Source organism: Triticum urartu, chromosome 6 (genome assembly GCF_003073215.2).
Source record: "Triticum urartu cultivar G1812 chromosome 6, Tu2.1, whole genome shotgun sequence".
NCBI classification, from domain to species: domain Eukaryota; kingdom Viridiplantae; phylum Streptophyta; class Magnoliopsida; order Poales; family Poaceae; genus Triticum; species Triticum urartu.
In genome coordinates, this window is record NC_053027.1 from 522,368,771 (window position 1) to 522,393,558 (window position 24,788).

General features: G+C 45.6%; 5 protein-coding genes across 10 annotated transcripts; 4 read left to right on the top strand and 1 right to left on the bottom strand.

The window, feature by feature from the left end:
• The first annotated feature begins 571 nt into the window (after positions 1 to 571).
• LOC125514817 (WAT1-related protein At1g44800-like) lies at positions 572 to 3,469 on the top strand. Its single transcript, XM_048680179.1, has 4 exons — positions 572 to 901; positions 2,016 to 2,084; positions 2,183 to 2,866; positions 2,964 to 3,469. Exons 1-4 carry the CDS (start codon positions 708 to 710, stop codon positions 3,181 to 3,183), a joined length of 1,167 nt encoding a protein of 388 aa, XP_048536136.1. The 5' UTR covers positions 572 to 707; the 3' UTR covers positions 3,184 to 3,469.
• An 8,088-nt stretch (positions 3,470 to 11,557) lies between these two features.
• Positions 11,558 to 13,924, top strand: LOC125514820 (transmembrane emp24 domain-containing protein p24delta3-like). Its single transcript, XM_048680187.1, has 4 exons — positions 11,558 to 11,872; positions 12,971 to 13,180; positions 13,286 to 13,362; positions 13,579 to 13,924. Exons 1-4 carry the CDS (start codon positions 11,669 to 11,671, stop codon positions 13,721 to 13,723), a joined length of 636 nt encoding a protein of 211 aa, XP_048536144.1. The 5' UTR covers positions 11,558 to 11,668; the 3' UTR covers positions 13,724 to 13,924.
• Positions 13,925 to 14,065: 141 nt separating this feature from the next.
• LOC125514818 lies at positions 14,066 to 17,703 on the top strand. Its single transcript, XM_048680180.1, has 5 exons — positions 14,066 to 15,461; positions 15,678 to 15,787; positions 15,863 to 16,222; positions 16,337 to 16,883; positions 17,216 to 17,703. The coding sequence occupies exons 1-4, from the start codon at positions 15,233 to 15,235 to the stop codon at positions 16,877 to 16,879; spliced, it is 1,242 nt and encodes a 413-aa protein (XP_048536137.1). The 5' UTR covers positions 14,066 to 15,232; the 3' UTR covers positions 16,880 to 16,883; positions 17,216 to 17,703.
• A 221-nt stretch (positions 17,704 to 17,924) lies between these two features.
• On the bottom strand, positions 17,925 to 19,271 carry LOC125514821. Its single transcript, XM_048680188.1, has 3 exons — positions 18,879 to 19,271; positions 18,700 to 18,789; positions 17,925 to 18,161 (listed from the first exon to the last, which is right to left on the bottom strand). The coding sequence occupies exons 1-3, from the start codon at positions 19,140 to 19,142 to the stop codon at positions 18,084 to 18,086; spliced, it is 432 nt and encodes a 143-aa protein (XP_048536145.1). The 5' UTR covers positions 19,143 to 19,271; the 3' UTR covers positions 17,925 to 18,083.
• Positions 19,272 to 19,378: 107 nt separating this feature from the next.
• LOC125514819 (transcription factor TFIIIB component B''-like) lies at positions 19,379 to 24,114 on the top strand. Of its 6 annotated transcripts, none has more exons than XM_048680181.1 (11): positions 19,379 to 19,689; positions 20,768 to 20,919; positions 21,015 to 21,121; positions 21,209 to 21,249; positions 21,591 to 21,774; positions 22,052 to 22,196; positions 22,287 to 22,402; positions 22,493 to 22,573; positions 23,373 to 23,517; positions 23,606 to 23,721; positions 23,809 to 24,114. In XM_048680181.1, the coding sequence occupies exons 2-11, from the start codon at positions 20,850 to 20,852 to the stop codon at positions 23,959 to 23,961; spliced, it is 1,158 nt and encodes a 385-aa protein (XP_048536138.1). In that variant the 5' UTR covers positions 19,379 to 19,689; positions 20,768 to 20,849; the 3' UTR covers positions 23,962 to 24,114. The 6 variants fall into 6 exon arrangements, with proteins under 6 accessions (XP_048536138.1, XP_048536140.1, XP_048536142.1 ...); XM_048680183.1 differs by having other exon boundaries at positions 23,821 to 24,114; XM_048680185.1 differs by having other exon boundaries at positions 23,606 to 23,688.
• Positions 24,115 to 24,788: the final 674 nt, after the last annotated feature.

The following is a 24,788-nucleotide window of genomic DNA, read 5'->3' on the forward strand; positions in this document are numbered from 1 at the left end:
TTTTTGGAAGAATCTCTTGATTCGCAATGCGGCATTTAGGGCCAAGAGAAGAGCAATCACTTGAGTAGCCTAGTATTGATGCTACATCTTATCAGCTGATTGACAGTACTCTGATCCTGACAGCACTAGCTAGCTCTAGCTAGCGGGGCAAAGTGAAAAGGCCAATGTATTAACACAAATTCCCTGTCGCGAGTATAGCATTCATTCTCCTCGGGTGGCTGGAAAGTTATCCAAACCCAGCGCCATTTACGTGCTCCCTACATTTTCCAAAGGAAAAAAATACAAATTGATGGGATGAGAGAGACAGAGAGAGAGAGAGAGAGAGAGAGAGAGAGAGAGAGAGAGAGAGAGAGATTTGCTCTCCTTTGCGAGGAAGTGGAATATTAAACTGGGAATGGAACATGTAGCTAAGCTAGCACTGGGACACACGGACATGCTAGCTGAGGCAGCCGCATCCATGACGCGGATCCACCCATGGGCTACAGTGCTCCACTTTGCATCCAGCTCCTGAACCTACGTGCACAGTGTCGATGGAGCGCGTATATATAAGGGAGGCGGGTCGCGGTGTTAGCTCATCGCCTCATCGATTGCAGCCATTGCTTGCCAGAGGGAGAGAGAGTGAGAGTGAGAGTGAAGACTTGATTTTTAAGTGAGAAGGAAGCAAAGCTAGCTACCCAGGGAGAGAGAGAGAGAGAGAGAGAGAAAGGATGGGTATGGGGTGGAAAGTTCTGAGCGATGTGAAGCCGTACCTGGCGATGGTGCTGCTGCAGGTGGGGTTCGCCGGCATGTACATCATCGCCGTGGCGTCCCTCAAGGCCGGGATGAGCCACTTCGTCCTCGTCGTCTACCGGAACCTCGTCGCCACCGCCGTCATGGCGCCCTTCGCCCTCTACTTCGAGAGGTAACTGGCTAGTAGTTCCATCCATGCATGGACCACTCTCTCTCTCTTTCTCTCTCTCTCACACACACACAGACATGCACCACTCTTTTGTTCGTACGAGGATCATGGGTTCGCTGGCATGCACATGCATCACGCGGATGGGTGCATGCATGTCACCGTTGGCCTATTTTTCCTACGACAAACATCCGGTAAAGGATCAAGATCAACGATTGGAGCGATTTGGCGAAGTCATCACACGTACAATAGGACATGTAATAATGATCTTAATTAGCTAGCTATGATTCTGACAGATGTTCCCATGAATGTACTCTAGCATTCACTTTTAGTTAGTTCGAAAAACTTTCGAGGTGGCCACGTAAAGGAAGATCAGGAAAATTAACAAAGCCAACTTGCCAAACGTGCACCACCACGATCGAGCAAACACAAACGTACAATTCGTTCGGCTCATTCTCATTTTTGTCTCATTTAGATGGTGCAAGCTGCACAACCAGCACTCGTGGATCCTAATCCAGAAAAGTAGCATACCTGCATCTTGATTTATTCTATTTGGTATCGCCATGAGCCCATGATAGCCATCTTTCCCGCCTTTTCCTTGTCACGCCTTAAATGAGATGTACGTACCTCTCATCATGGAGCATCTAGTACTATATATGGATGGATCAATCAGAATATCAGAGTGCATCAATTAGCAGAAGTAGAAAATGACACATAATCAGGTATATGTGGCTAGCTAACCGGCCTGTGTGCGGTATGTGTGTTTACGTACGTGTAAACGCACTTGGAGGACCTCCACTAGGTAGTGTGCCCTGATTGGTCACAGGTGGAGGGGCTACCATGCATGGAGCCCACATGTCAGCTGGAAGCATGCACCGTTGATTCATACTCCATCTGTGCTGGAAAAGAATGCCTACAGATTTTGATGAATAAGATTTACTAGCCTTTTTATAAACTTGGTCGAACTTTTCATCATCTGACTTAAGAGAAAACTTGTACGTAAACTTTCTTTCCAAGCACTCAGGAGTACAATTTTGTGGCAGTGTTCATTTTCACGTAGCTAGCTAGATCATGATTAATGGAAGATCACTAGCTTACTGTATATTTGCTCTATCGTCAGGTGCAAGGGACTGAGGCCAAAGATGACAATCACCATCTTCCTCAAGATCATGGGTCTCGCATTCCTCGAGTACGTCGATTAATTATTTGACCGTCCGTTCATGGCGATCAAGCACATCACTCTTTCTTGATTTCAAACTGATATTCTGTGTTGCATGGGTTTCTCAGGCCTGTGATTGACCAGAACCTGTACTTCATGGGGGCGAAGCTCACCTCGGCGGGATTCGCGACGGCGCTCGTCAACATCCTCCCGGCCGTCACCTTTGTGCTGGCCCTCCTCCTGCGCATGGAGAAGGTGCGGCTGCGGAGCCTGCACAGCCAGGCCAAGATCGTCGGCACGGTCCTCACGGTGGCCGGCGCCGTGCTGATGGTCCTGTACCACGGCCCCATCGTGCAGTTCCCGTGGACCAAGGGCCAGCACCACGCCACCGCCAGTGGCCAGGGCGTCGGCAGCGCGGCCGACGCGCGGGATTGGCTGAACGGGACTATCATGGTCATCATCGCCTGCGTGGCCTGGGCGTGCTTCTTCATCCTCCAGTCCAACACCCTCAAGAGCTACCCGGCGGAACTGTCGCTCACCGTGCTCATCTGCGGCATGGGATCCCTCATGAGCGGCGCCATCGCCCTCGTCGCCGAGCGCGCCAACACTCAGGCCTGGGTTATCGGCTTCGACATGCGCCTCTTCACCGCCGTCTACGCCGGCATCGTGTGCTCCGGCGTGGCGTACTACGTGCAGGGCATCGTGTCGAGTCAAAGGGGCCCGGTGTTCGTCACGGCATTCAACCCGCTCTGCATGATCATAACCGCCGTCATGGGCTCCATCATTCTCAAGGAGGAGATCAATCTCGGAAGGTACATAATTTTGTGCTGCCACCACATCAAGATAGATGTGGATGTATAATACATTAGTGCAACAATACTAATGATCTCATTTCATTGTTGCTTTCAGTGTTATTGGTGCAGCCATCATCGTTGGAGGCCTCTACTTTCTCATCTGGGGCAAGAGCAAGGACGAGATCAGCAAAGCCGGCGGCAGCAGCAAGGGCGCCGGCGAGCTGCCCTTAACCTCAGTGACCAACGGCCACGGCAGCGGCAAGCAAGAGCTCGGCAACGGCAACGGCGGCCATGTCTTCGTCATGGAGACGCCGGGAGCCAATGGCCACTACTAGTCTAAGGGATCGATCGGAGTAGCTATACTCCAATACATACGATCATCGATCCGCCTGTCTATATTTTTCCTGGTATAATGCATATATGGTCCATCGATCATGTATGGAGGCGAATTTTTCCTACATTTTCTTCTTCTCGTCAGCTTCTCGCTAGCTACGATCCAATCATGTCATGTGAGAGTGAAAGAAGATCAGCGAGTGGTGGCCGTAGCAAGTGTAACGGATGAGACCAGTGATGTACGTGTCCGGATCGCTTGCTTAATTTAATCACACCTGCTTTGCTTAACTGGTGCTTCAACTGATTAACTATCTTTAGTTGTGACTAGCTAGTTTATTATTATCATTATTGATGAAAAGAGTCCAAATGTGCTTTAGCCTTTGAGAGAAGGACGTCATGGCACGCAGCACACTTCACATTTCCAGAAAAGTAATTCCTGGATCTACTCCCTCCATTTTTATTTACTCCACATATTAAGATTGTCTAAAGTCAATTTTTATATACTTTCAACAAGTTTTTAGTAAAATATATTAACATATACACAACCAAATAGTATATATCATTGGATTCATCATTGCATATATTTTCACATCATATAAATTTGTTATTGTAAATGTTCGTATTGTTTTCTACTCTCTCCGTTCCTAAATATAAGTTATAAAGTTTGACTTCAGTCAAAGCTAATATGCGGAGTAAATAAAACCGGAGGGAGTACCATCCATCGTTATTTTGAGATTTTTCTGTTTCATAAATTTTGTCTTGTTTCAGAGTGTTACATTAGTTTTCTTTTCTTGTTTCAACATGTATCAAAATGTTTCATTTTGTGTAATAGTAATCCAGTCCGAAACAAGTGTGCTCTCTTATTTGTTGGTACATGGAGACCTTAAAATACAATTTTGGAGCAAGAAAAAATGTCACGAAACATGACAAATTTTACCCACAAACAGAACATGAATCTCAAAGCAGCGGTGCACAGAGGATCCTTAAACGGGATATCCCATGCATAGGAGGAAAACTACTCTCCACTGCATGCTCCCCCCCCCCCCCCCCCCCCCCCCCCCCCCCCCCCCCCCCCCCCCCGCGCCCTAGCAGCAGCAGCAATGCTCTTAATTAGTGAGCATTAGAAGTTGTCTGAAAATCAAATTTCTGAGAGATGGAAGAGTCGCACAATGGAGCTCCAAGGCGGAGACGGAGTGGTAGAGGGGGAGAGGGAGGGGAGCACCAACAAGGTGTGGTGATGCCGGCGAGGCAGACCCTAAGCCAGCGACAAAGAGGATTGGGTCCTTTACGTTTTGCCCACATATCTGGTAGACGGAGCCCTCGACCGGAGGAGGTGAAGGGAGGCGAGCTCGGAGGAGTAAGATCGGCTGATTTGGAGAGAGAAGGCTGGCGGAGTCCAAAAAATCAGGTAACACTGAACTTTTTTTTTTGAAAGAGCTATCTAGCGAACATCAAATTTTTGGCATCTCTTAGCGAACGAATTGGGTGCCGTTGGTTGCGCCGCACATATCTTGATGTGTGTTTTCTTACCACGTCAGTTTTTGAAACTCGTTATTTACAACACAAAAGCTACGTGAATGCATCCTATTTAAACACAACCCACCTACCGCACTAGCTAACGTCTCAAGCCTCCACTTGGGAGACCTTAGATTGAACCCCTGTTCCTCTCTTTTTTTTTACTAGGTGGCGAAATAATTTTTTGTCTAGGTACATGTCTACTTTCCAAAAACAAATGTACATGGCAGTCTTATAATTTTTTGAACTTATCAGATGAAAAATTTAAAGATCTTTCTAAATGTTCACACGGTAAACGGGGAAGGCAGCGGACGCAAGTGAGTTTTCAGCCGGACGAAGCGAAGCTTTTCCCATAAAAAAAACTGGCGGTCGCCAGATATTATGGTCCATTTTTTTAGATAAGTTACCAATAGTCGGCCCCAATTAGCCATGATCCCAAACAAATGATCAACTTCTGTCAGCTCGATACAAATGTGAGCCGCAGTTCACGCAAAGTGAAAAGTTCAGCGCCAATCAACTGGCTCCCCCTCCGCGCGTAGATGTTTTCCGTGGGCAGGCCGTCCGTAAGTGTAGCATCGTTGACCTCATAAATCTGGCAAGTTGGAGCCAGAGTGGGGCATCAATCCATGACAACGGAGTGCTGTATTGTTGCGCGTACACGCACATGCATGACTGAAACCGAAAGCGAAGGAATTGGAGCGAGAATCCCATCTGCCAACATCAATCACTCAAAAGTAACCACCATATATGCCCATCGTCGGAGCAGCCTGCAAGCAAGTTCGTTCATCTTCTTTGTGTCACAGTCACAGTTGTGCGTGTGCGTGCGTGCGTGTGAAGATATTCAGGATCTATTTGGTCGATCGATCGACATGGTTTCCCGACATCTTATATATGCTCTCCTGGGAAAGAGCTGGAGATGGATCAGAACAACGAACTGATTCTAGCATGAACCCTTGAGTGCCCGACAGATGGAGCTGGCGCTTCTGTTCATGCGAGTGCTGCACATTACTGCTGCTTAGCAAAGCGTAACGGCCGGATGAGGCCGTGACGTACGTGTCCGGCCGGATCGCTTGCTTAGTTTAAGCAAATCCGCTTTAGCTCAACTAGTGAGTGAATGTGAATCTCCCCGGCCTGCTCGATGGAGATGCCTACGTCGTAGGTGCCTCTACTGATTAAGTGACTTTAGTTCCCCATTAGTTTTTGTTTATTTCGTTAACTGATGAAAAGCCCCCCCTCTCCCAACAACAACAAGAAGTCCAACCAAGTAGGCAAAGTGCGACAAAATAAATAAATATTTTGTTGGGGGCACAACACAAAACACCACTACAAAAAAGAGCTAGCTAGTCCAGCTCTGGTGGAGGCGGAGGGGTCGGGAGAGCAGGACACGAGGCGATGGACCAGAGCTCGATGATGATCATGTTGATGTTGTCTTGCGCAAGCCGCTTGCTAAGCGGCATCCATAGCTGTAAGAAACAACACATTTTGTATATATCATCAGTCGCACGTAATAGGAACACATGTTCAGTCACTAACTTATTGTGAATGTTCCATAACATCCAAGCAAGGGCACCAACTACCACCCGAAAGAAAGGCTGCAAGGTTGACTGGAGACCGAGGACCTCCCGAAACATGTCAGGGAGATTGTCGTGGAACCACCTGGCACCAACGGCTCCCGAAGGCAACTCCAGAGGAAGCGAACCGCGCAGAAACCTTGCCTTTAGACGCATATTTGGCCTCCCTGAGCTGGACCAACGGGAGGAGTTGCTTGAATGTGTGGCCCTACATTCACCCTCCCTAGAGTAGGACTCTACATCCTAACACCTTGAGCCCAATGGCCGGTTCTCGGCCAGATCCCTTTATAAAGCCATTATGGCCACCCCAGGGCCATAGGAACTAAATCTCTTGTGGGAGATGAAATTGCTTGTGAAGATTTGGATTATTTTTTATGGCAATTGGTCTGTGGCCACATTCCCTCGGGAGTTGAGATGTTTTGAAGCAGAATGGCCTCAGTAATAGGACATGTCCCTTGTGTGAGACTTCCGAGGACTCCAACCACGTATCTCGTTAATTAGTTTAGACTTTCTTCATTGATCGATGCTTGTGTCGACATATGGAATGAATAGAGATGGGCTTTAACAGAGAACGTCATGCATGCATGCATCTAGGCCTGCCATGATCTGCTTCTATTTGAGCTTAAGCTTCTTATCGTTCGCCGCCATCAAGATGTTAAACCTCTTATGCTTTTTTTTTCTTTTTTGATGTCGGAGCACTTGACACATGACTCCTCCTTCTTTGCCAAGATGTCCTCTAATATCATCGTTATCTTGGTCACAACCCCTTCACGCTTCTTCTTCTCCTCGTCTCACTTCTTTCTCCGGAACCCTTTTGTAACCTTCTTAGGCATCTTTTTTGTTGGTTGGTTGTATCACCCGCTGCTTCCTCGGTGTTGAAGCCGGCGTTCTTGATGTAATTGACAATGTATTAATTTCACTTGGGTTCCCCTCTCAACTTCAACCAACAATGCATGAGGATGAAGTTCCTCTTCTCCACCTTCAAGAACACGTTGCACGCACGGGAGGGCTATAAAGAAAAACATTGCCAACAAGTTACATATCCGGCCAAATGACCAACATATATAACAACTTATTTACTCGATGATTTGCGCACCACTTGGCCTCCGACCAAGTGGTTGTTTCAAATGGCCACAATACTTGCTCACGACCTTTTGGATGGTATATCATTGATGGTTGAGTGACTTTGCCTCACGATTGCGTACGAGTTCGTCACAGTATGACTTGAAATTCTCGTGCTCATGAAACCAAGTATGAAGAAAATATTGCATCTTTTTGCTCCATGCCATGGATCAGATCCATACTAGTGGCCAACCAGAGCGTGTATTGATCTTATGCAATCTTAGAAACAGAGAGTGTCAACGAAACATGGATGGTTAAAAAGAAGAGGTGAAATTGCCCTCGTTGTCCCCGAAAAAAAGAACTGCACTCCTGTCAATTACTACTCCGTCTGTCCCATAATATAAGAGCGTTTTTACAATAATGCCCTTATATTATGGGATGGAGAGAGTATATTGTCAAAACGCTCTTATATTGCAAACAACCTGGACACACCAACCCCCGCACCCCGCGTCGCTCCCGCGAGCGATGGGGAGCTAACCCTAGTCGTCGCCAGTCTCAGCCTCCTCCCCCCCCTTCCCTCGCCGCCGCCAGAGCGCACTGGCGGGTGAAGCCCTGCTGGCGGTGGCGGCGGGGCGGTTTCTCCTCCGCGTTCGTCGGGGCTAGGCACGGGACGGGCTCCACGAACGGCGGCACGGTGCTGGCAAAGGGCACGGTGGCACGTCACTGGTGGCTGGCGGCGATGGCCCCTGGCTCCGGTGGTCACGTGGAGGCTTCCAAGGTGCGGGCATTGGCGGGCGCCCTGGCTTCATTCCCATCGCAGGTGCTCAGCCTGGGATGGCGTGACCTGGCGGTGGTGTAGCTCGGTCTCCGGCGTTCAGGCAAAGGCCAGGGTGGTGGCGAGGTGAAGGCGCAGCCACTTAGCGGCGGTGGCGGTTTCGTGCGAGACCTAGCGGGCACTCCTTTGCAGACCCAGATCTGGGCCCTTTTGGGTGCGATCTGGATCAGGATAGGCTGATATGGGCTTCGGCGTGTCGCCTCCTGTTGGACTGACGAGCGACTCGCAATGGGGGCGATGGCGACAGTGACGCATTTGCTGCAGTGCAGCGGCGGGAGCTTCACGGGCCCAATCTGGGCCCGGCTAGGTTGTTGGCCTGGTGTGCTCCTATTGATGTGTCCGGTCTGCTACCGCTTGAGCCGGTGGAGGTTGTTCCCTCCCACGTGGCTACGGTACTGTCGTCCCCCGTCTACGGGTGTTTCTTCTAGGTCCGGCCGACATCGCAGCGTTTGCCATGGTGAGACGTCGACAAGGACTTTAAGACTGTGTTGGCGCACACTGGTGGGCGGCAAGTATGGTGGAGCCGATGGTTGGTTCGGGGTTGTGGCCGTGTGGGGGTCGGAGAAATCCCTGTCGGATCTTGTTGGCACCGGCGCGATGACGCCAGTGGGCGTCGCCTCCCTTCTTGAAGGGCGTCGGGTGTACCCCTTCCCCCACTCCCCCGTGTATCGGGAGAAATCCTAGGATCCGTCCAGGCAGCAGCGTCGATGTTGCCACAGTCCTTCTTGAATGTGTTGCTTGGCACACAGCAATTCAGAGGCATAGGAGCGTGGTGAGAATCCTCCGGAGGTCGCAACAGTTACGGGAAATCGTCACTTACATCAATTCGACACTGCCGGCATTTGTTTCTCTTGGTTTTTTTTTAGCTTGATTGTGGTGTTTGCCTCAGCAATGGTCTTGCAGATGTATCGGATGGTTACTCTATTAATACAGCAGGGCGAAAGGCTGTTTAAAAAATAATTTTATATTATGGAACGAAAGGGAGTAGTGGTGTATTCTACTCTCGAATACAAAAGTCAACCGAACCCAACCTGAGAATTCTACTAGCAACTTGGAGAGTGGCTCATCCATGACAACGAAGGGCAGTGTTGCGCGTACACGCACAGTCGCACACACGCGTGACTGACACCGAAAGCGGTCGAATAGAAGCGAATCCCAGACGTCTCGTCCGGGTACATCAATCAATCACTCCCGCAAAAACAGAGAGTAAACCAATCAATCAAAAGTAACCACCATATATGCCCGGATCGTCGGAGCCGCCGGCAAGCAGGCCAAGCTAGTTCTTCATCTTCTTTGTGTCACACTCACGGTAGCACAGTACCTCCCTATCTTCCTCGTGCGTGAGTGAAGAGATATTCAGGACCTCCTTGGTCGATCGATCGATGGATCGACATGGTTTCTTGGAGAGATCGAGCGGGAGATGGATCAGAACGCCGAACCGATTCTGGCATGCATGTAGCCGGGACTGCCCGATAGATTCAAGCTGAAGCTTCTGTTCGCGTCGACGTTACGCGTGAAACTTACTTCTGGTATTAGCTTCGAGTGACGAGGTTCGCATATATGCTTCGTTCGGCACTCTGACGTCTCGAGGATTCTGTTACGTTTCCTTTTCGCGGATCAGCTCATGCGTCAGACTGCAGAGAGCTTTCGGCAAACGCTCCCATGTCAACCAACGTAAGCCGTCAGTGTCAAAATCCAATCTGATTCACATATTGAATATCTCCTGCAGAATAAAATATCTATTATCAGTTTTTTAGAATCGAACTAGTCAGTTTTTTTGCTATTTCATACCGTATAATTTCTTTGTTTATGTGATCATTTTCCCTGAGGGTTTTCAATCAATGGAAAAGTACTCCCTCCGTATGAAAATATAATATGTTTTTTAACACGATATTGAGGGAGTACTATACAGTCGAAGGAAAAAAGTGTCACCAATGGGCAATGACAAGTGTTAGCCAAAGTGAGCAGCACACTTAGGCCGTGTATAGTGTTGGATGCTTATGCACCGGTGCTTGAAGAGAGAATGTTATAACATCAAAAAATAAAATTTGTCTACAACGCAGAGTGCTTCACATATCTGTATGGTTTTATTTCGATGAAAGGGAAGCGGGTCCGGGACAGAAGCCATTTTCCTCTAAAAAGAGTGCTTCGCATGGGTGCTTAATAGCGATTGATTGTAGCACCCGTGAAATCAGGATAACGGTTATCTCCCCTAAGCATTAGGAAGCTAAACTTTGCTTCTGATACCCCTTCCAAAGCACCTGCGCAAACCAATGTCATAAAGAAACAACTTTTTTCCTTGAGCCACATGTGTTAGCACCGGTGTGGTATACGGGTTTAGTTTTTCTAGCTTACAACCTCTTTGATTCATTAAAAAAAAGATGAATGAGGTTGCGGGGATAAAAAATACTCCCTCTGTCCCGTAATATAAGAGCATTTTTTACACTAACGCTTTCATATTATGAGACAGAGGGTTTATATCTTTGTTGACTAATCACCATTCCATTCCGGAATAGAGATACTGAAATGGAGAAAATACGAGGTGCTCCTATCTCCTAAATGCTTCCATGCTACTAAGACATGGAATCCCTAAGACATGTGTCTATAGTCTATAATTTTTTAATACATATTTAAATACACATGGATAAATATTTTTTTAAAGAAAATTTTAGTATGAATTAGGTATGTGAATAATATCTTCATGGTCAGACGGTATGTTTGTTTCCAACTAACTTCGGGGTTGTCACCCTGGCAAAAAAAAGAATGGTATATTTGGCTACAACGGCAGCAAAATAAATGTTGCTTTGATGGCTGCACCATCCGCGTCACCAGCTTGAGTCATAAGCGATGGATGAACAACAAATTTAAAAGAAATAGCAACAAAAAAACTGGTTTTTTTTTACAACAAACATGTTCAAGTGTTGTACATACATGCAAAAAAAATGTGATGAACTGACATTCATAACACTCGGAGAAACAAATGGTGCCCCAAAAAACTTAACAAATAACCTTTTCGGAGCACATATTTTATTTTTTTTACACAGCACCACGAATGTCATTTTTTCACCTAAATTTATATGAATGCAGGACACTCAATTCTGTTTGGCAAAATGACTTTTCAGTATTTTTTTATTATTAAAATTTAATTTTTGCTTTTTAGGGGAAAATTTAATGTTTACTGAGCTTGGGAGCTAAAACTCCCTGTCCCCAGGCCCACTTACCACAGAGGCAGAGCCATCAGCCCATCACACAACCAGACTACTTCACCTGCACCTTCAGCCGCCCCTAAAAAAACGTGCACCCTCAGCCGAAGTAAAGAATTTGCTCAAAAAAAAACCGAAGTAAAGAATTCCAGATATGCCCCTAGCTTATCCCCCGTAGCACGGCCGCCAGGACTGAGCCTCCCACCTACGTCATCGCCCACCCCACACGACTGCAGCTCCCTCCCCCTCCCCAAAGCCCCGAGCCCGACACCGCGAGGCGGAGATTCCCAGATCGGCGGCGATGCCCGCGCCGGCGGCGCTAGCCCTCGCGGCGGCCCTGCTGCTCGCCGCTGCGTCCATCTGCGCGGAGGCCGTGTGGCTCGACATGCCGCAGACCGGGACCAAGTGCGTGTCGGAGGAGATCCAGGCCAACGTGGTGGTGCTCGCCGACTACGCCCTCATGTACGAGTCCCACCCCTCCGCCCACCCCACCATCGCCGTCAAGGTAATCCATCGCTGCCTACCCGCCTCGTGCTCCATACAGATAGATAGATTCCACTGCGCGATGGATTGCTTTCATTTATCTCGGATCGATAATCTGGACGAATCAAGTTGATCACGCGGTACTAGATTTGTGTGTCGGGGGGAGCAGCGGTATAGAGGTCCTGGTTTTGCTGCGGCCTGCGGCTGCCGCGGCACGCAGATTTACGGTTGATTGGAACCGGAGCTAGTGTGAATGATGTCGCAGTGCTCATATGGTTCAGTCTATTCAGATATGTTTTTCATTGTGCGATATGACGACAGTAGAATGAATGATGGTTCTAGAATATCTGGCTGCTATTTTTTAACAAGATTTGCTCGGCTCTTTAAGTCGATGACGCTGTGGTGCTCGGTCCGATGAGATCACTAGATTTCTCTGGTTAATTGAACCATGCTGATTCGGTGATTCCTTCTGTCTAAAGCCATGGTGGTTTCCTTCCAGGACATCACTCGCCGCAGCATATATATAAACCGGCTGATTCGGCTCACGGGATTCCGAATTTGCTTTTCTACCGACTTCTTTATTCGTAAGATCCCATGGGTGTGAGGCGTAAAAAAGGTGACTAATAAGAATGCATCGTTGCAAAAGGAATGACAGAGCAAATTAAATAAAGGGCAGACTTAATGTGCAAGCTTGCAAACAAGTAGACACATTTGATGCTACTTTATATGGACGTATATGTCGAATCTTATAGCTTTAGTTATGTGAAGAGATTGTTTATTTCGTGATCAGATATATTGCATCCATGGCCCATTGTTTGTCACTATAACTGAAAACTATCTAGAAGCATGCTCAGATGTTTTACCCATATTTTCTGCTGTGATTGGAAAATTTACTTTGATTTGTGCTACATGTTGAACAGTACTTAGTCCTGCAGCTGATGAATAAATGTTAGCTTCTATCATTAAGAACTTGGCCAGCTTTTTTTTTTTTACTCATCAAGACAATTTGCAGTATAATAGTGGAAGAATTAGTCCTATAGTCCAACCGCGTGAGCTTAAGAATTTGCTTGATTTGCACTCTCCTTTGTTACAGTTCTGTAAATGCTTGTGCTTTCTGCAGGTTACTTCACCATATGGGTACACCTTACATGAAAGTGGAAACATTACAGTTGGTCAATTTGCATTCACAACCTCGGAAGCTGGAAACTTCCTTGCCTGCTTCTGGATAGATAGTGCAGAGAAAGGATCAGGCGTATCTGTAAATCTTGATTGGAAGACTGGAATTGCAACAAAGGATTGGGATGCTATCGCTAAGAAGGAAAAAATAGAGGTGAGGCTATGAATTGCCAAACCACCGATCAGTCAGGTCTCGCTGGGGTCCAGTTTCATGTATTGCTCATGTCTCTAATTGTGTGCACTATGAATATTTTTGTAGGGCGTAGAACTAGAGCTTAGGAAGCTTGAAGTGGCTGTACAGTCGATTCATCAGAACATGGTATACCTCAAAGCAAGGCAAGTCTTCCACACTTGACATAAGTTTCAGGCAATATCGTTTGTTGCTTGAACTGAGGCTTTTAACTTTCTAAAGCTTTTGGTGTATGACTGCTGTCTGCTAGAAAATGGCTAACACTTGTCCTGAAAGCGCTTGTGACGTGAAAAAAATGTCTTGCCGTGCAAGACTTTTAAGTTGGCGGTACAGCCAGTGACTGCCTTGGTCTGTCCATGCAGGGAAGCGGAGATGAGGGAGGTGAGCGAGAAAACAAACGGCAGGGTTGCTTGGTTCAGCATCATGTCGCTGGGCGTCTGCGTCGTGGTGTCGGTTTTGCAGTTCTGGCACCTTCAAGGGTACTTCAGGAAAAAGAAGCTCATCTAGACTAAACCCGTTCGATGTTGCGCATTAGCCCAGATTGTTGTTCACTTTGTGGGGGGGAAAGGTAGAGTTATTTCTTCATGTTTGGTTCGAACATTTCACGCTAGTGGAGAACTCATGGCATGTACTGTACGCAATGTAATCATGATCCACTTTAGCCTTGTTGTATTATGGTTGGTTGGAGAGTGGAGGCATGCCGAAGTATACCATGTCTTGGTGTGTTCTTTCTATCTTAGCTTTGGTCTTATCCATCTTTTGTATCATCGATACTTAGGGCATATGTACAATGGTTCTATCTTAGGAGTGTCATGTAGGATAAATGCTGGGGTGAAGGGGAGAGAGAAATCATAAGTAAATGCTTGTCTTTTTTTATTTAAGAGATGATCTGTTAACATGTCTCATCATGTTTTTAGGAACAACTAGCTATTGAAGATAAGACTAAAAGATAATCCATTAAACTTTTTTTTAACATCTCTAAATTACATGCTAGATTTAAGATATCTTATCAACCATTGTACGTTGCCCTTACCTCCTCTCGGTTATGACGAGTCAGACGGATTGTAATGTAAGCTGCGGAATTAGTAGCGTGGTGGCATCTTTTAACAAATTGTATTAATCGGTGATGCGGTAAGCACTCGTGTAAAGAAATCAGATTGCTGGCTTTGTAAGCACCGGCCAAATACGAGTAAGCATTTTAAATACTGTTATTATCTTATTATTCACATGAAGCCATCCTGTACGTTTATGGTAATCTTGCTCTATTTTCTATCTTTGTTTGTTTCATTCTGCTTGCTTTTTTCCAACTAACCTTGCTTTCCGACTCCACAGGCGAAGATAAGAATGCGAGCAAAGTGAACGCATGAAAGGGATGGCAAAACCCCCTCAAGATCGAAAGAGTTTCCATTAAAAAAATCATAAGATCCAAAAAAGGGTTCCACTATCAAGGGACAACGGACCAAACAACAAAACAGAGCGTCCAAATGTGCAGAACATAATAAGCTAAACTAAAATTCAAAAGGTAAAAGTTCTAGCAAACCAAGTTTTTTGGTACAACGCTGCCTCATCTAACCTAGCATAGCAGCACGAAACTAAAGTTTTCCGTTTCTTTCTGCATTAACTATGTGGCAAAGACAAGAGATGATGATTTTTAGATGCCAGTAAGAACAGCTCTGGCATGAAAGCAAACTAAATGATAGAAGAAGTTGTGAGACGAGCAAAAGTCAAAACAGCCGGCCTATGCTGTCCCCCTTCCCAATTCCCATCCACCGTTCCTAATGCCCACCCACCGGTGTAAACAAGGCCTGATGATTTTACTACTGCCCTCCAGTTTTGATTGTGCTACTACCTGCCCTGTTCACGTCACCGGTGCGGCCACGGCGAGCACCAGCGCCAGCCTTCCGGTTGATCCCGGACGCAACGCAGCCTCAGCAGTCCCCCTCCAGCTCTGATGATCTCTACCTACACTGAGTGGTAGCCTCGGAGCCAGAGAGACCTGTGGCAGATGCGCTCGCCATGGGCAAGAAAGCCGGTGATGCTGAGCAGGCTGGACGCCTCCCTGAGACGTCAACCAGCAACGGCGCCGCGGTTCGTCGATGCACCGCTCAAGTGGGCGCGGCTCTCAGCGCTAAGTGTGTCGTCGCGTTGGTCCTCGGTGTCGTCGTCTTCCTCTCGGCCTTCTTCATGCTCCTTCAATTCCGATCACCGGGGAACAGCGTGCCTGATGCCCCCGGCACACTCATCGGTAAGGACGGCTTCTTCAGCACCAGGTTTCAGCCATGATCAGCTATCTCCAGCCATGCGTACCTTCCAAAGCTCCATGTCTTCGATAGGAACTATGCCATGAATCTAAATATACAGTAAAATACTAGAACCCCCTTCAGTAATCAACCATAGTCAACAATCTGCTACAGCAGTCAGCAGTTCCCATGTTTTGACGACAAAACATTCACTTCTCCAGATGAAATTCAGGCTGGTTTCATCTTGTTGAAGCCACTTGCGCAACTCACTCCACATGCCGTCGAGCTACAACAAGAGATAAACCGTCAAATTGGAGTCCCCAACACTACGGTATGCTACCACTACCAACCCCAATTCAAGCCACTCGAGAAGATTTACTGAATACTGACCGAGACAATTCTGCAGGTTTCCGTCTCTATGCAGGCATTATTCCTGAGTTTCACTGCTGTAGAATTTGATGTTCTTCCTGACCCAATAAACACCTCCATAAGTGCACGATCCATGCACGCATTGAGGAAAAACTTGATCCAGCTTACACTTCAGCAGCTGAATTTATCACTGACACCATCGGTCTTCGGATATCCATTGTGCGTACAGATGATGGGGTTCCCAGGAGGGATCACAATAGAATTAGAACCCCTACAGGATGATTCCATTCTACAAGTTGCACAGCCTATTTTCAATGTAACGCTTGACATGAGCATTCGCCAGTTGAGGGGACTGATTGAGGAAATGAAGGAGGATCTTGGGCATTTACTGGATGAGGTACCATATGAGCTCCCCCCTTTCTATATCTCATATGGTTTTTTCTTCTTCTTCTGATTAACATCTTTCCTAGAAGATCTTGACATAAAGTGACAACATGCTACCTACATGCAGGACATATACATAGATCTGACAAATAAGAATGGCTCAACGATTGCCCCACCAGTTATAGTCCAAGTTTCCCTCTCCCCAGATGACCGTGGTGTTTACGAAGAAATGGGGAGGCTGAAACAGCTAGCTGAAATCATCACAGAATCAAGTTCAATGAACCTTGGCCTAGACCCATCGGTTTTTGGTAGAATCAAGGATCTCAAGTTGGCTCCGCGTCTGCAAGCCCTCGTTCCATCATTTGCTCCTAGCTCATCTCCAACGCAAATGTCATCCACTTCCATGCCTCCGTATTCACAGCCAATGTCATCCCCTTCCATGCCTCCATATTCACAGCCAAGTAGAACCAATCTTTGTGCACATTGTTCATGCCCTGCTTGGATGAAACTAAATGCAACCAATTCACGTCGCATGTTAATGCGACTTCCTCCAATGACAATCTCTCTTCAATTACCAACACAGCGTCATAGCGGGAATGGACCTGGGCACAAGCAAAGTGGCAATGCAGTGGCAGCACCAACCTCCATTGCACCATCATCCCAACCATAGTAAGGTAAAAATAAATTGTGTATGGGTTTACCAATGTAGTCATTAAATCATTTGATATATTTGGGACTAATATGTATCTTGCTAATAATAATATACTATAGAATACGCCACTGCAGTTCATCTCTTACCTTACCGCTGTTAGTTATAATAGAAAGAATAAACAACGCCTTTACCTAACCTTTTAAAAAAATTAAAAAGAAAATGCATGATATAAACAAAGATGGTCTGAATTTTGTTTCCATGTTGAATTTTCTCCAGGTACTTGTACGGTCATGATATATACACTCATGAAGGTATACTGGTCTGAGTTTTGTTTTTATGTTGAATTTTCTCCAGGTACTTGTGCAGTCGAGCAAGATTCAAGTTCCAATTTGAATTCAACAAAAGCAGGCCTCCCAGCCTCGGGCAGATCAGAATTTGCATGTTAAGACTACTTTGCAGCTTATATTACAGTGCAACACTTCGATAACATATCGCGAGTTGCACCAAGGTTGGGAATTTGGGATGTAGCAACTCTATGCTTAAACTAACGTCCTATTTTGTAAGAAATCTAGGCCAAGTTTAATTATAAACTTATACTCACATGAAATCTGGATAAATCCCAGGGTCCATGTATAGTAGAATTAGCAGGTTACAGCTACAAAAGTGGCTGCCCACCATATGTTCCTAAAGACATGTTCTTAGTTGTTTATCTGTTCAGTAACCATTTTTTCCCCAGGCAGCTCATGCATTTGCATACACCAGACATTGCTCTTATCTCCAAGAGCCCCTTGGATATTGATTTACTGGCCTGAATCTTGCTTATGAGTCGGATGTTCTGTAAATGCTCCTTGCATAAAGTTTTTCACTTGTTAACAAGAGAAAACCAACAATTGTAAGTTTTGCAACTGTATTTTCTTGTGGCATGGCTGACTATCAGCTAAACATGTATACGCCCACCCCTCCCCCCCCGCCCCCCGACACACACAGAGAGAAAATAACATTTTAGATCTTTCTCGTGTTTTGGATGTTTCTCTGTATGAATTCGATATTGAGAAGACATGCGTAAACCAAACTAAATGTATAAAAAATAAGTTAAGCAATTGAAAATCATGGTTTACAACTTACAACAAAGGAAAATAACACCAATCGTCATATCACCTATTGCCACTCTTACAGCTGCAGCTCTAAATGCAAAGCTGACGATTGAACTTTTGAAGTATCCTTACTGATCAAACACGCTGGATACTTTCTTTTGTATGAGCTCCACAGTTAGCCGGGGAGACAGCCTCGGAAGTATTTCCTGTAATATGAGTAGTCACATTTACGTCAGTTCATGTTATTCCAAACAATGAAGCCTGTAGAATAATAAAACACCAAGGGGGTAACTCTCACAAATAATGCATCATCACAAATTCACAATGATTGAAATATCTATCAGATACCAATAAGGAATGGTCTTTAGGCGAGCTGGAAAGTAGGAGAGAATTCCTTGTCTTCACCATCGGATTATCTTTAAAAAAAATTGCTGATTTGTCTCGAGTGATCTCAAGGCACAAATGCGTGGTAAGCCTCTATCAAGTTTGTGCTGGCCAAACATATCCTGATATGATTAATAGTTCTTCATCGAACAACGAAGCTATGATTTTATTATTTGTGGCGATTATACCAACTACAGTGAACCAGCGAAGCATAACCTCTGTCTGCTTTCGTTCATCGAATTGAGACATTGATATAGCCACATGTTGAATACTGGTATCATAATTTGGCTCTGTGCAAGCTTGCATTGCGTAGCTGAAAACATGGCAGAAAGGGTAAGTCGCGAGCGGATCAATGGGTACCTCGGTGCCGTCGGGGAGCACCTTGGCCAGCACCGGGATCTCGTACTGGTACAGCCGCTCCCACTCCGGGTTCGTCGTGATGTCCCTCTCCTGATCGAATCAGTCCAGCATCCCCAAAGTAAGCATCCATCCATCTCCGCACGAGAAAGAGATTACGAAGTGGTTCTGGCTTTGCTTGCCTGGAGCTCGAGGGAGGCGAGGGAGTAGGGGGTGCCGGCGAGCAGGACGGCGGCGTGGAGCTTCTCCTTGAGGCCGTCGCAGAGGCAGCACCCGGGCTTGGTGTAGAGCACCAGCCTCCGCGGCGCCGCGGGCGAGCTCGACGCCTCCCCCGCTGCCGCGGCGCAGAGGAGGCGGGACGCGGCGGCGGCGGCAGGGCGGGCGCGCGGCGCCACCATGCGGACCGCCGCGGCGCGCGGGAGCAGCGCGGATAGCGCCGCCGCCATGTCGGTTATCGTTCGGGTGGGCAGGCTCGCTGGGGTGGGTGCTCGGCGGCTCGGTCCGTCGCTGACTGACGACGACGAGGAGGAGGGGGCGCGGATGAGGCGCACGGCGGCACGGGCCGCGGCCGCAAGTGACCGGTTAATGGCCCACTGCAGATGACCATGATGATGGGCCAGAGGCCTTATGGAGCTACTTTTTGCGACGGGCCAGAAGCGTCGCTGCTCCAGACGACGCCCTAGCCACGACTTTCTGCTAAAAAAAAAAAACTTCCTCTTCCGCTCGCCGCCGCGGCTCCCCCTCCGCGCGCCGCCGGTACGACCGCCCCTGCGGCGCCCCACCTCCCCTCCCGCGTCGCGTTCATCTCTCCTCACCCGCCTAGGTTACTCCTCGGTCGAGCGGCCCCGCCCCCACGTCGCTCCCTCAACTGCTTCCCTCTCCCATCTGCTGGTTTCCCGGCATGCTTTAGCGCCACTCACTGGCCGCCGCCGTCCTTGCGTCACGGGTGCAGATTTGGTTGCAATCTACTTATGTTTCCTGATATTCGATCTGGTAAGTTTCTGCTCGCGTTTTCCTGACTCGTATACACATGGATGAAATGGAACTAGGAATAGTGTGGAAGTGGCTCCGATGCTGGGCTTCGGCAGCATGCTAATTTAGTCGATGTGGTGGATGGATTATGTTCCCTGGTTAGATTTACTTTCTCTCTGTATGCACGCAAATTTAGGTTCATAATAGGATGGCGTGAAGATAGGTGCAGTGAAGAGCACGCTGTCTGCATTTCTAATTTTGGGTGCCACATGTTCTTCTTTTGGATGGGTTAATAATCAGAATTTCCATCCTTTTCTTTTATAGTAGAACCCGAGAACTATCGAATGCTTTGGTTGTTCTATACTAGATTTCAAATAGTATCTGAGGACTTGGAAGGATGGATCACTTGGTTTGTTTTTCTTTGAGGGGGCAGGCAGTTGTACTGCCAATGCATTTCAGAGGAGAAGTAAATAATGTTTAGTTACATAGAAAGGGATTAGAGCACCCATGAGCCACAAATAAATGGAAAAGAAAGCGGCTAGTCGGAACCGGCTGGTGGTGCTATTGTTGCAAGGATAATACTTTGATGTTATTTCCACACGGTAGCTGGAGTAGCAGTGAGGAGGAGCATGGGCTGCTCTCTCATGGAGGCTCTCATAGAAGATAGTATTGACCTTTTGTGTTAGTAAGTAGTTTGTGACAAATATAAATCTGGAATTTGACCTCAATATAACTAGAATTGGCCCCACACATTGTTGTGCTAAATCTATGGTTGGTTTTTAATTTACGAAGGCCAAATATTGAAGGGAAAATATTGTTTCTGAAGGTACTTTTCTTAATATTGAAGGGCATAGTGGTGTATTGTTCAGCTCAAATATTAAGTAGGGCACTGTCCTCAATTGCCAGATACAAATAGTTAGAAAACTAATTGTGTCTAAAGTAGATAGCTCAATATTTGCCCCAGTGAAAAACCAGGAGCTTGCATGTGGTGCCCCACGAGCAGCCACCACTACATTATTGCTTGCTTCTCCTCCAGCATGGCCTTTTTGGTATGGGTTAGTTTGGCAAGTTTCTCTAATCACTCTCGCATGTTTCGAAGGATTTCCAACAGATCAGAACTGCCTGAGAAGAAGCAGCAGAAAAATAAAAGTGAAGTATCATCACCTGGTCGTAAGAGAGCCATGAAAGATAAATTGACAGAACGGACTGACAAGAAGCTTACTCACAGAATTCGTCAAAAAAGAACAAAAGGTATCTGGCTAAAATAACAACGGCGCCCAGATATCCAAGCATCGATTGTACATGATATGAGCTCTTATTATCTTTTGTATTTTTGGCCTTTGTAGTTTCAGAAGTCAAAACTTTACTGGAAAAACCTGATCATGAGATAGCACATATGAAGCTAAGTGTGATGCATCTCAGATTGTTACAAGAGGCCAGAGAGCGTATTAAGGTGAGCTGGGTTGAGACGCAGCTGGTGGTTCTGTTTTTGAAACATTATTGTGCTACTGTTTCATGATTTTGTTTTGACTTTTCCTAGAGTAAAACAATTCTGTCAGGACCATCATCCTCTAATCAAAGGTGTGCTCTCTTTTTTCACTTCAAATATTCATGCATGGATATTAGCTCTATCTCGTGTTTAACTGCCATTTCTTATTTTCTATCCAGATATTTTTACCTGAAGTGTTGTAAAAATAACCAGTCATTGACAATAATGCTACAGACTGACTTGCAAGCTTTTTATTTCATCATGGAGATACTTCCCTGTTTCAAATAGATTATTTGAACTAGGCATTGCTGCGGCAGCTGTTTATTCTAGCATCTAAATTTGTCTTCTTATATTGATGGGCTGGTATACTCCTTCAATCACAGTTTGTACTGACATTTCCTATGTCATGTTCTTTGTCGATGTCTTTTCACAGCAACTCCCAGTTTGGAGATACCAACAGTTTTGATCCTTTTGAAGAGAACTATGAAGAGAACTATGACAATGACAGAAGAGAGAACCACGTGCTAGAAAATGCAACCAAACTGAATTACCATTCCTACATGAACAAACAAACACGGGCCAAATGGTCGAAATCTGACACTGACTTATTTTACCAGGTATTTACTCCCTCCGTTCCTAAATATTTGTCTTTCTAGAGATTTCAACAAGTGACTAAATACGAAGCAAAGTGAGTGAATCTACACTCTAAAATATGTCTACATACATCCGTATGTTGTAGTATATTTGAAATGTCTAGAAAGACAAATATTTGGGAACGGAGGGAGTAGATATCAACTACTCAGGCAACTACTTTCATGTTGGATATACCTTTTTCTTGTTGATGTTTTGGCTTGCCTATTGGAAACTTCAACCTTTTTATCTGTTCTTGTCCAGGGTCTTCAACAATTTGGTAGTGATTTTGCAATGATACAGCAACTATTCCCAGATAAGTCCCGTGATCAGGTGCGGCAGAAGTTTAAGACTGAGGAGAAAAAACATCCAATGCAAGTCCACGATGCTATACTTCATCGCTCAAGAGGTTAGCAATTGCTTTACAAGTGGTCCTGCCAATATGTCTGATTTGTGATTTTTCTTAACTTGATGCTTCTGTTTTTCCAACTTTACACAGATACTTTGTATTTAAAACAAGTAATCAAACAGCTCAACATCGAAGATCTGCAGAGGGGCATGAGCAGTACACATAAACAAGAGGTTGCATCAATTGAAGGAGACACTGGAAATGAGGTTTCTTTTTTCCTTGATGAAACTAACACACGCAGTGTTTAATACTGAATCTATTTCATTGACATTCTTTCTCTCTTCTTCTGTTTTAAGCATGTGTTGCAGGATTTCATCGAGGAGGTAGAGAATGGTTCAAATTGGTCAGATAAAGAGCTGGGCACGCGCCAATCTGAGGTCAGAGAGGGGGAGCATGTTTCTGGGAATGCTGATGATGACCTGGATCTGGATGTTTTTGATTGGTACTAGGACGATAATCATGATGAAAATCAGGCAAAAACGTTACGAGGTCTCGTTATTCTGCCGATGTACTAAGGACATGTGTCCTGTCTCAGATATGTTTGCTCACGGGGTTACCGAGTTATGGATGCAAATATAATAGTACAGTTGTTAGGCCGAATACAAGCTTATTTTGCTTTTGCCTTTACAATGTACTGAACAGAGCGTCAGGGTAGCTTACTGATTTGCAAAATAGCCAGTCATTGACAATGCAGACTGATTTGCAAGCTATTTTTATCATGGAGATGCTTTACTGATTCAAATAGGTCATTTGAACTTGGCATTGCTGCTGCAGTTGTTTGTTCTAGCATATAAATTTGTATTCTTATATTTAATGGGCTGATATACTGCTTCAATCACATTTTCTACTGATTTTTCACATGTCCTGTTCTTTGTTGATATCTTTTCACATCAGCTCCCAATTTGGAGGTACCGACACTTTTGATCCTTTTGGAGAGAACTATGACAATGACAGAATAGAGAACCACGTGCTAGAAAACGCAACCAAACTGAATTACTATTCCTACATGAACAAACAAACACGGGCCAAATGGTCGAAATCTGACACTGACTTGTTTTACCAGGTATTTAGATATCAACTACTCGGGCAACTTTTTTCATGTTGAATATATCTTTTGCGTGCTGACGTTTTGGCTTGCCTATGGGAAACTTCAACCTTTTATCTGTTCTTGTCCAGGGTCTTCAACAATTTGGTAGCAATTTTGCAATGATACAGCAACTATTCCCTGATAAGTCCCGTGATCAGGTGCGGCAAAAGTTTAAAACTGAGGAGAAAAAACATCCAATGCAAGTCCACGATGCTATACTTCATCGCTCAAGAGGTTAGCAATTGCTTTACAAGTGGTCCTGCCAATGTCTGATTTGTGATTTTTCTTAACTTGATGCTTCTGTTTTTACAACTTTACACAGATACTTTGTATTTGAAACAAGTAATCAAACAGCTCAACATCGAAGATCTGCAGAGGGGCATGAACAGTGCACAGAAACAAGAGGTTGGATCAATTGAAGGAGACACTGGAAATGAGGTTTCTTTTTTCCTTTCTGAAACTAACACACACAGTGTTTAATACTGAATCTATTTCATTGGCATTCTTTCTCTATTCTTCTGTAAGCATGTTTTGCAGGATTTCATCAAGGAGGAAGAGAATGGTTCAAATTGGTCAGATAAAGAGCTGGCCACACGCCAATCTGAGGCCAGAGAAGGGGAGCATGTTTCTGGGAATGCTGATGATGACCTGGATCTGGATGTTTTTGACTGGTACTAGGATGATAATCATGATGAAAATCAGGCAAAAACGATACGGGTCTCGTTATTCTGCCAATGTGCTAAGGACATGTCCTGTCTCAGATATGTTTGCTCACGGGATTACCGAGTTACGGATGCAAATAAAATAGTACAGTTGTTAGGCCGAATGCAATCTTATTTTGCTTTTGCCTTTACAATGTACTCCCTCTGTAAAGAAATATAAGAGCATTTAAATCACTAAGGTAGTGATCAAAATGTTCTTATATTTCTTTACAAAGGTAGAACTGAACAGAGCGTCAGCGTAGCGTAGCAACACCATATTCGCTCTGTAGTAGTCACAGGAACAGGCTGCCAGCCATATTTTGCAGTCTGGAGGTACTAAATTTGGAATCTGTTGGTAGCATATCAGCCATCACATATGCAAGGTTTTGCCGAACACATATGTATGTGAGGATATGTAGATATTTTACTTGTCTACTCCCTCCGTCCCACAATGTAAGATGTTTTGCAAGCTGTTTTAGCTTGTAAAAACGTCTTATATTATGGGACGGATGGAGTACTGCATATCTCATGCAGTCTGGGAGTTCCACTGCTAACAAGTCACAAAGTGTAGCCTTCTGCTAGGGCATCATGTGTAAACATCTTGTATTGTGAGTGTGTTGTAAAGTACTGCTGAAAATACACATTTTCCCGCTGCATAAATCTGGCGTACTCTCCTACGTTTCCCTCAGCGAAGAACTCGGCGCCGGGTAGGCAAGAGAGTGAACCAAATATTTCAGGCGGTTGCCAGAAGAAACATCAATGATCCATTAAAATGAAGAGCAAGACGTCTGCTAACAGGGACTG

Bases quoted from the DNA above. Each gene is read 5' to 3' on its own strand.
- LOC125514818 (XM_048680180.1), top strand. From the start codon at position 15,233: ATGGGCAAGAAAGCCGGTGATGCTGAGCAGGCTGGACGCCTCCCTGAG. The intron at 15,788-15,862 runs GTATGCTACCAC...ACAATTCTGCAG, and splicing joins TTGGAGTCCCCAACACTACG to GTTTCCGTCTCTATGCAGGC. The intron at 16,223-16,336 runs GTACCATATGAG...ACCTACATGCAG, and splicing joins TTGGGCATTTACTGGATGAG to GACATATACATAGATCTGAC.
- LOC125514819 (XM_048680181.1), top strand. From the start codon at position 20,850: ATGAAAGATAAATTGACAGAACGGACTGACAAGAAGCTTACTCACAGA. The intron at 22,197-22,286 runs GTTAGCAATTGC...AACTTTACACAG, and splicing joins TATACTTCATCGCTCAAGAG to ATACTTTGTATTTAAAACAA. The intron at 23,518-23,605 runs GTTAGCAATTGC...AACTTTACACAG, and splicing joins TATACTTCATCGCTCAAGAG to ATACTTTGTATTTGAAACAA.
- LOC125514820 (XM_048680187.1), top strand. From the start codon at position 11,669: ATGCCCGCGCCGGCGGCGCTAGCCCTCGCGGCGGCCCTGCTGCTCGCC. The intron at 11,873-12,970 runs GTAATCCATCGC...TGCTTTCTGCAG, and splicing joins ACCCCACCATCGCCGTCAAG to GTTACTTCACCATATGGGTA. The intron at 13,363-13,578 runs GCAAGTCTTCCA...CTGTCCATGCAG, and splicing joins ATGGTATACCTCAAAGCAAG to GGAAGCGGAGATGAGGGAGG.
- LOC125514821 (XM_048680188.1), bottom strand. From the start codon at position 19,142: ATGGCGGCGGCGCTATCCGCGCTGCTCCCGCGCGCCGCGGCGGTCCGC. The intron at 18,790-18,878 runs GCAAGCAAAGCC...TGATTCGATCAG, and splicing joins TCGCCTCCCTCGAGCTCCAG to GAGAGGGACATCACGACGAA. The intron at 18,162-18,699 runs GTACCCATTGAT...CTCATATTACAG, and splicing joins TGCTCCCCGACGGCACCGAG to GAAATACTTCCGAGGCTGTC.
- LOC125514817 (XM_048680179.1), top strand. From the start codon at position 708: ATGGGTATGGGGTGGAAAGTTCTGAGCGATGTGAAGCCGTACCTGGCG. The intron at 902-2,015 runs GTAACTGGCTAG...CTCTATCGTCAG, and splicing joins TTCGCCCTCTACTTCGAGAG to GTGCAAGGGACTGAGGCCAA. The intron at 2,085-2,182 runs GTACGTCGATTA...TGGGTTTCTCAG, and splicing joins ATGGGTCTCGCATTCCTCGA to GCCTGTGATTGACCAGAACC.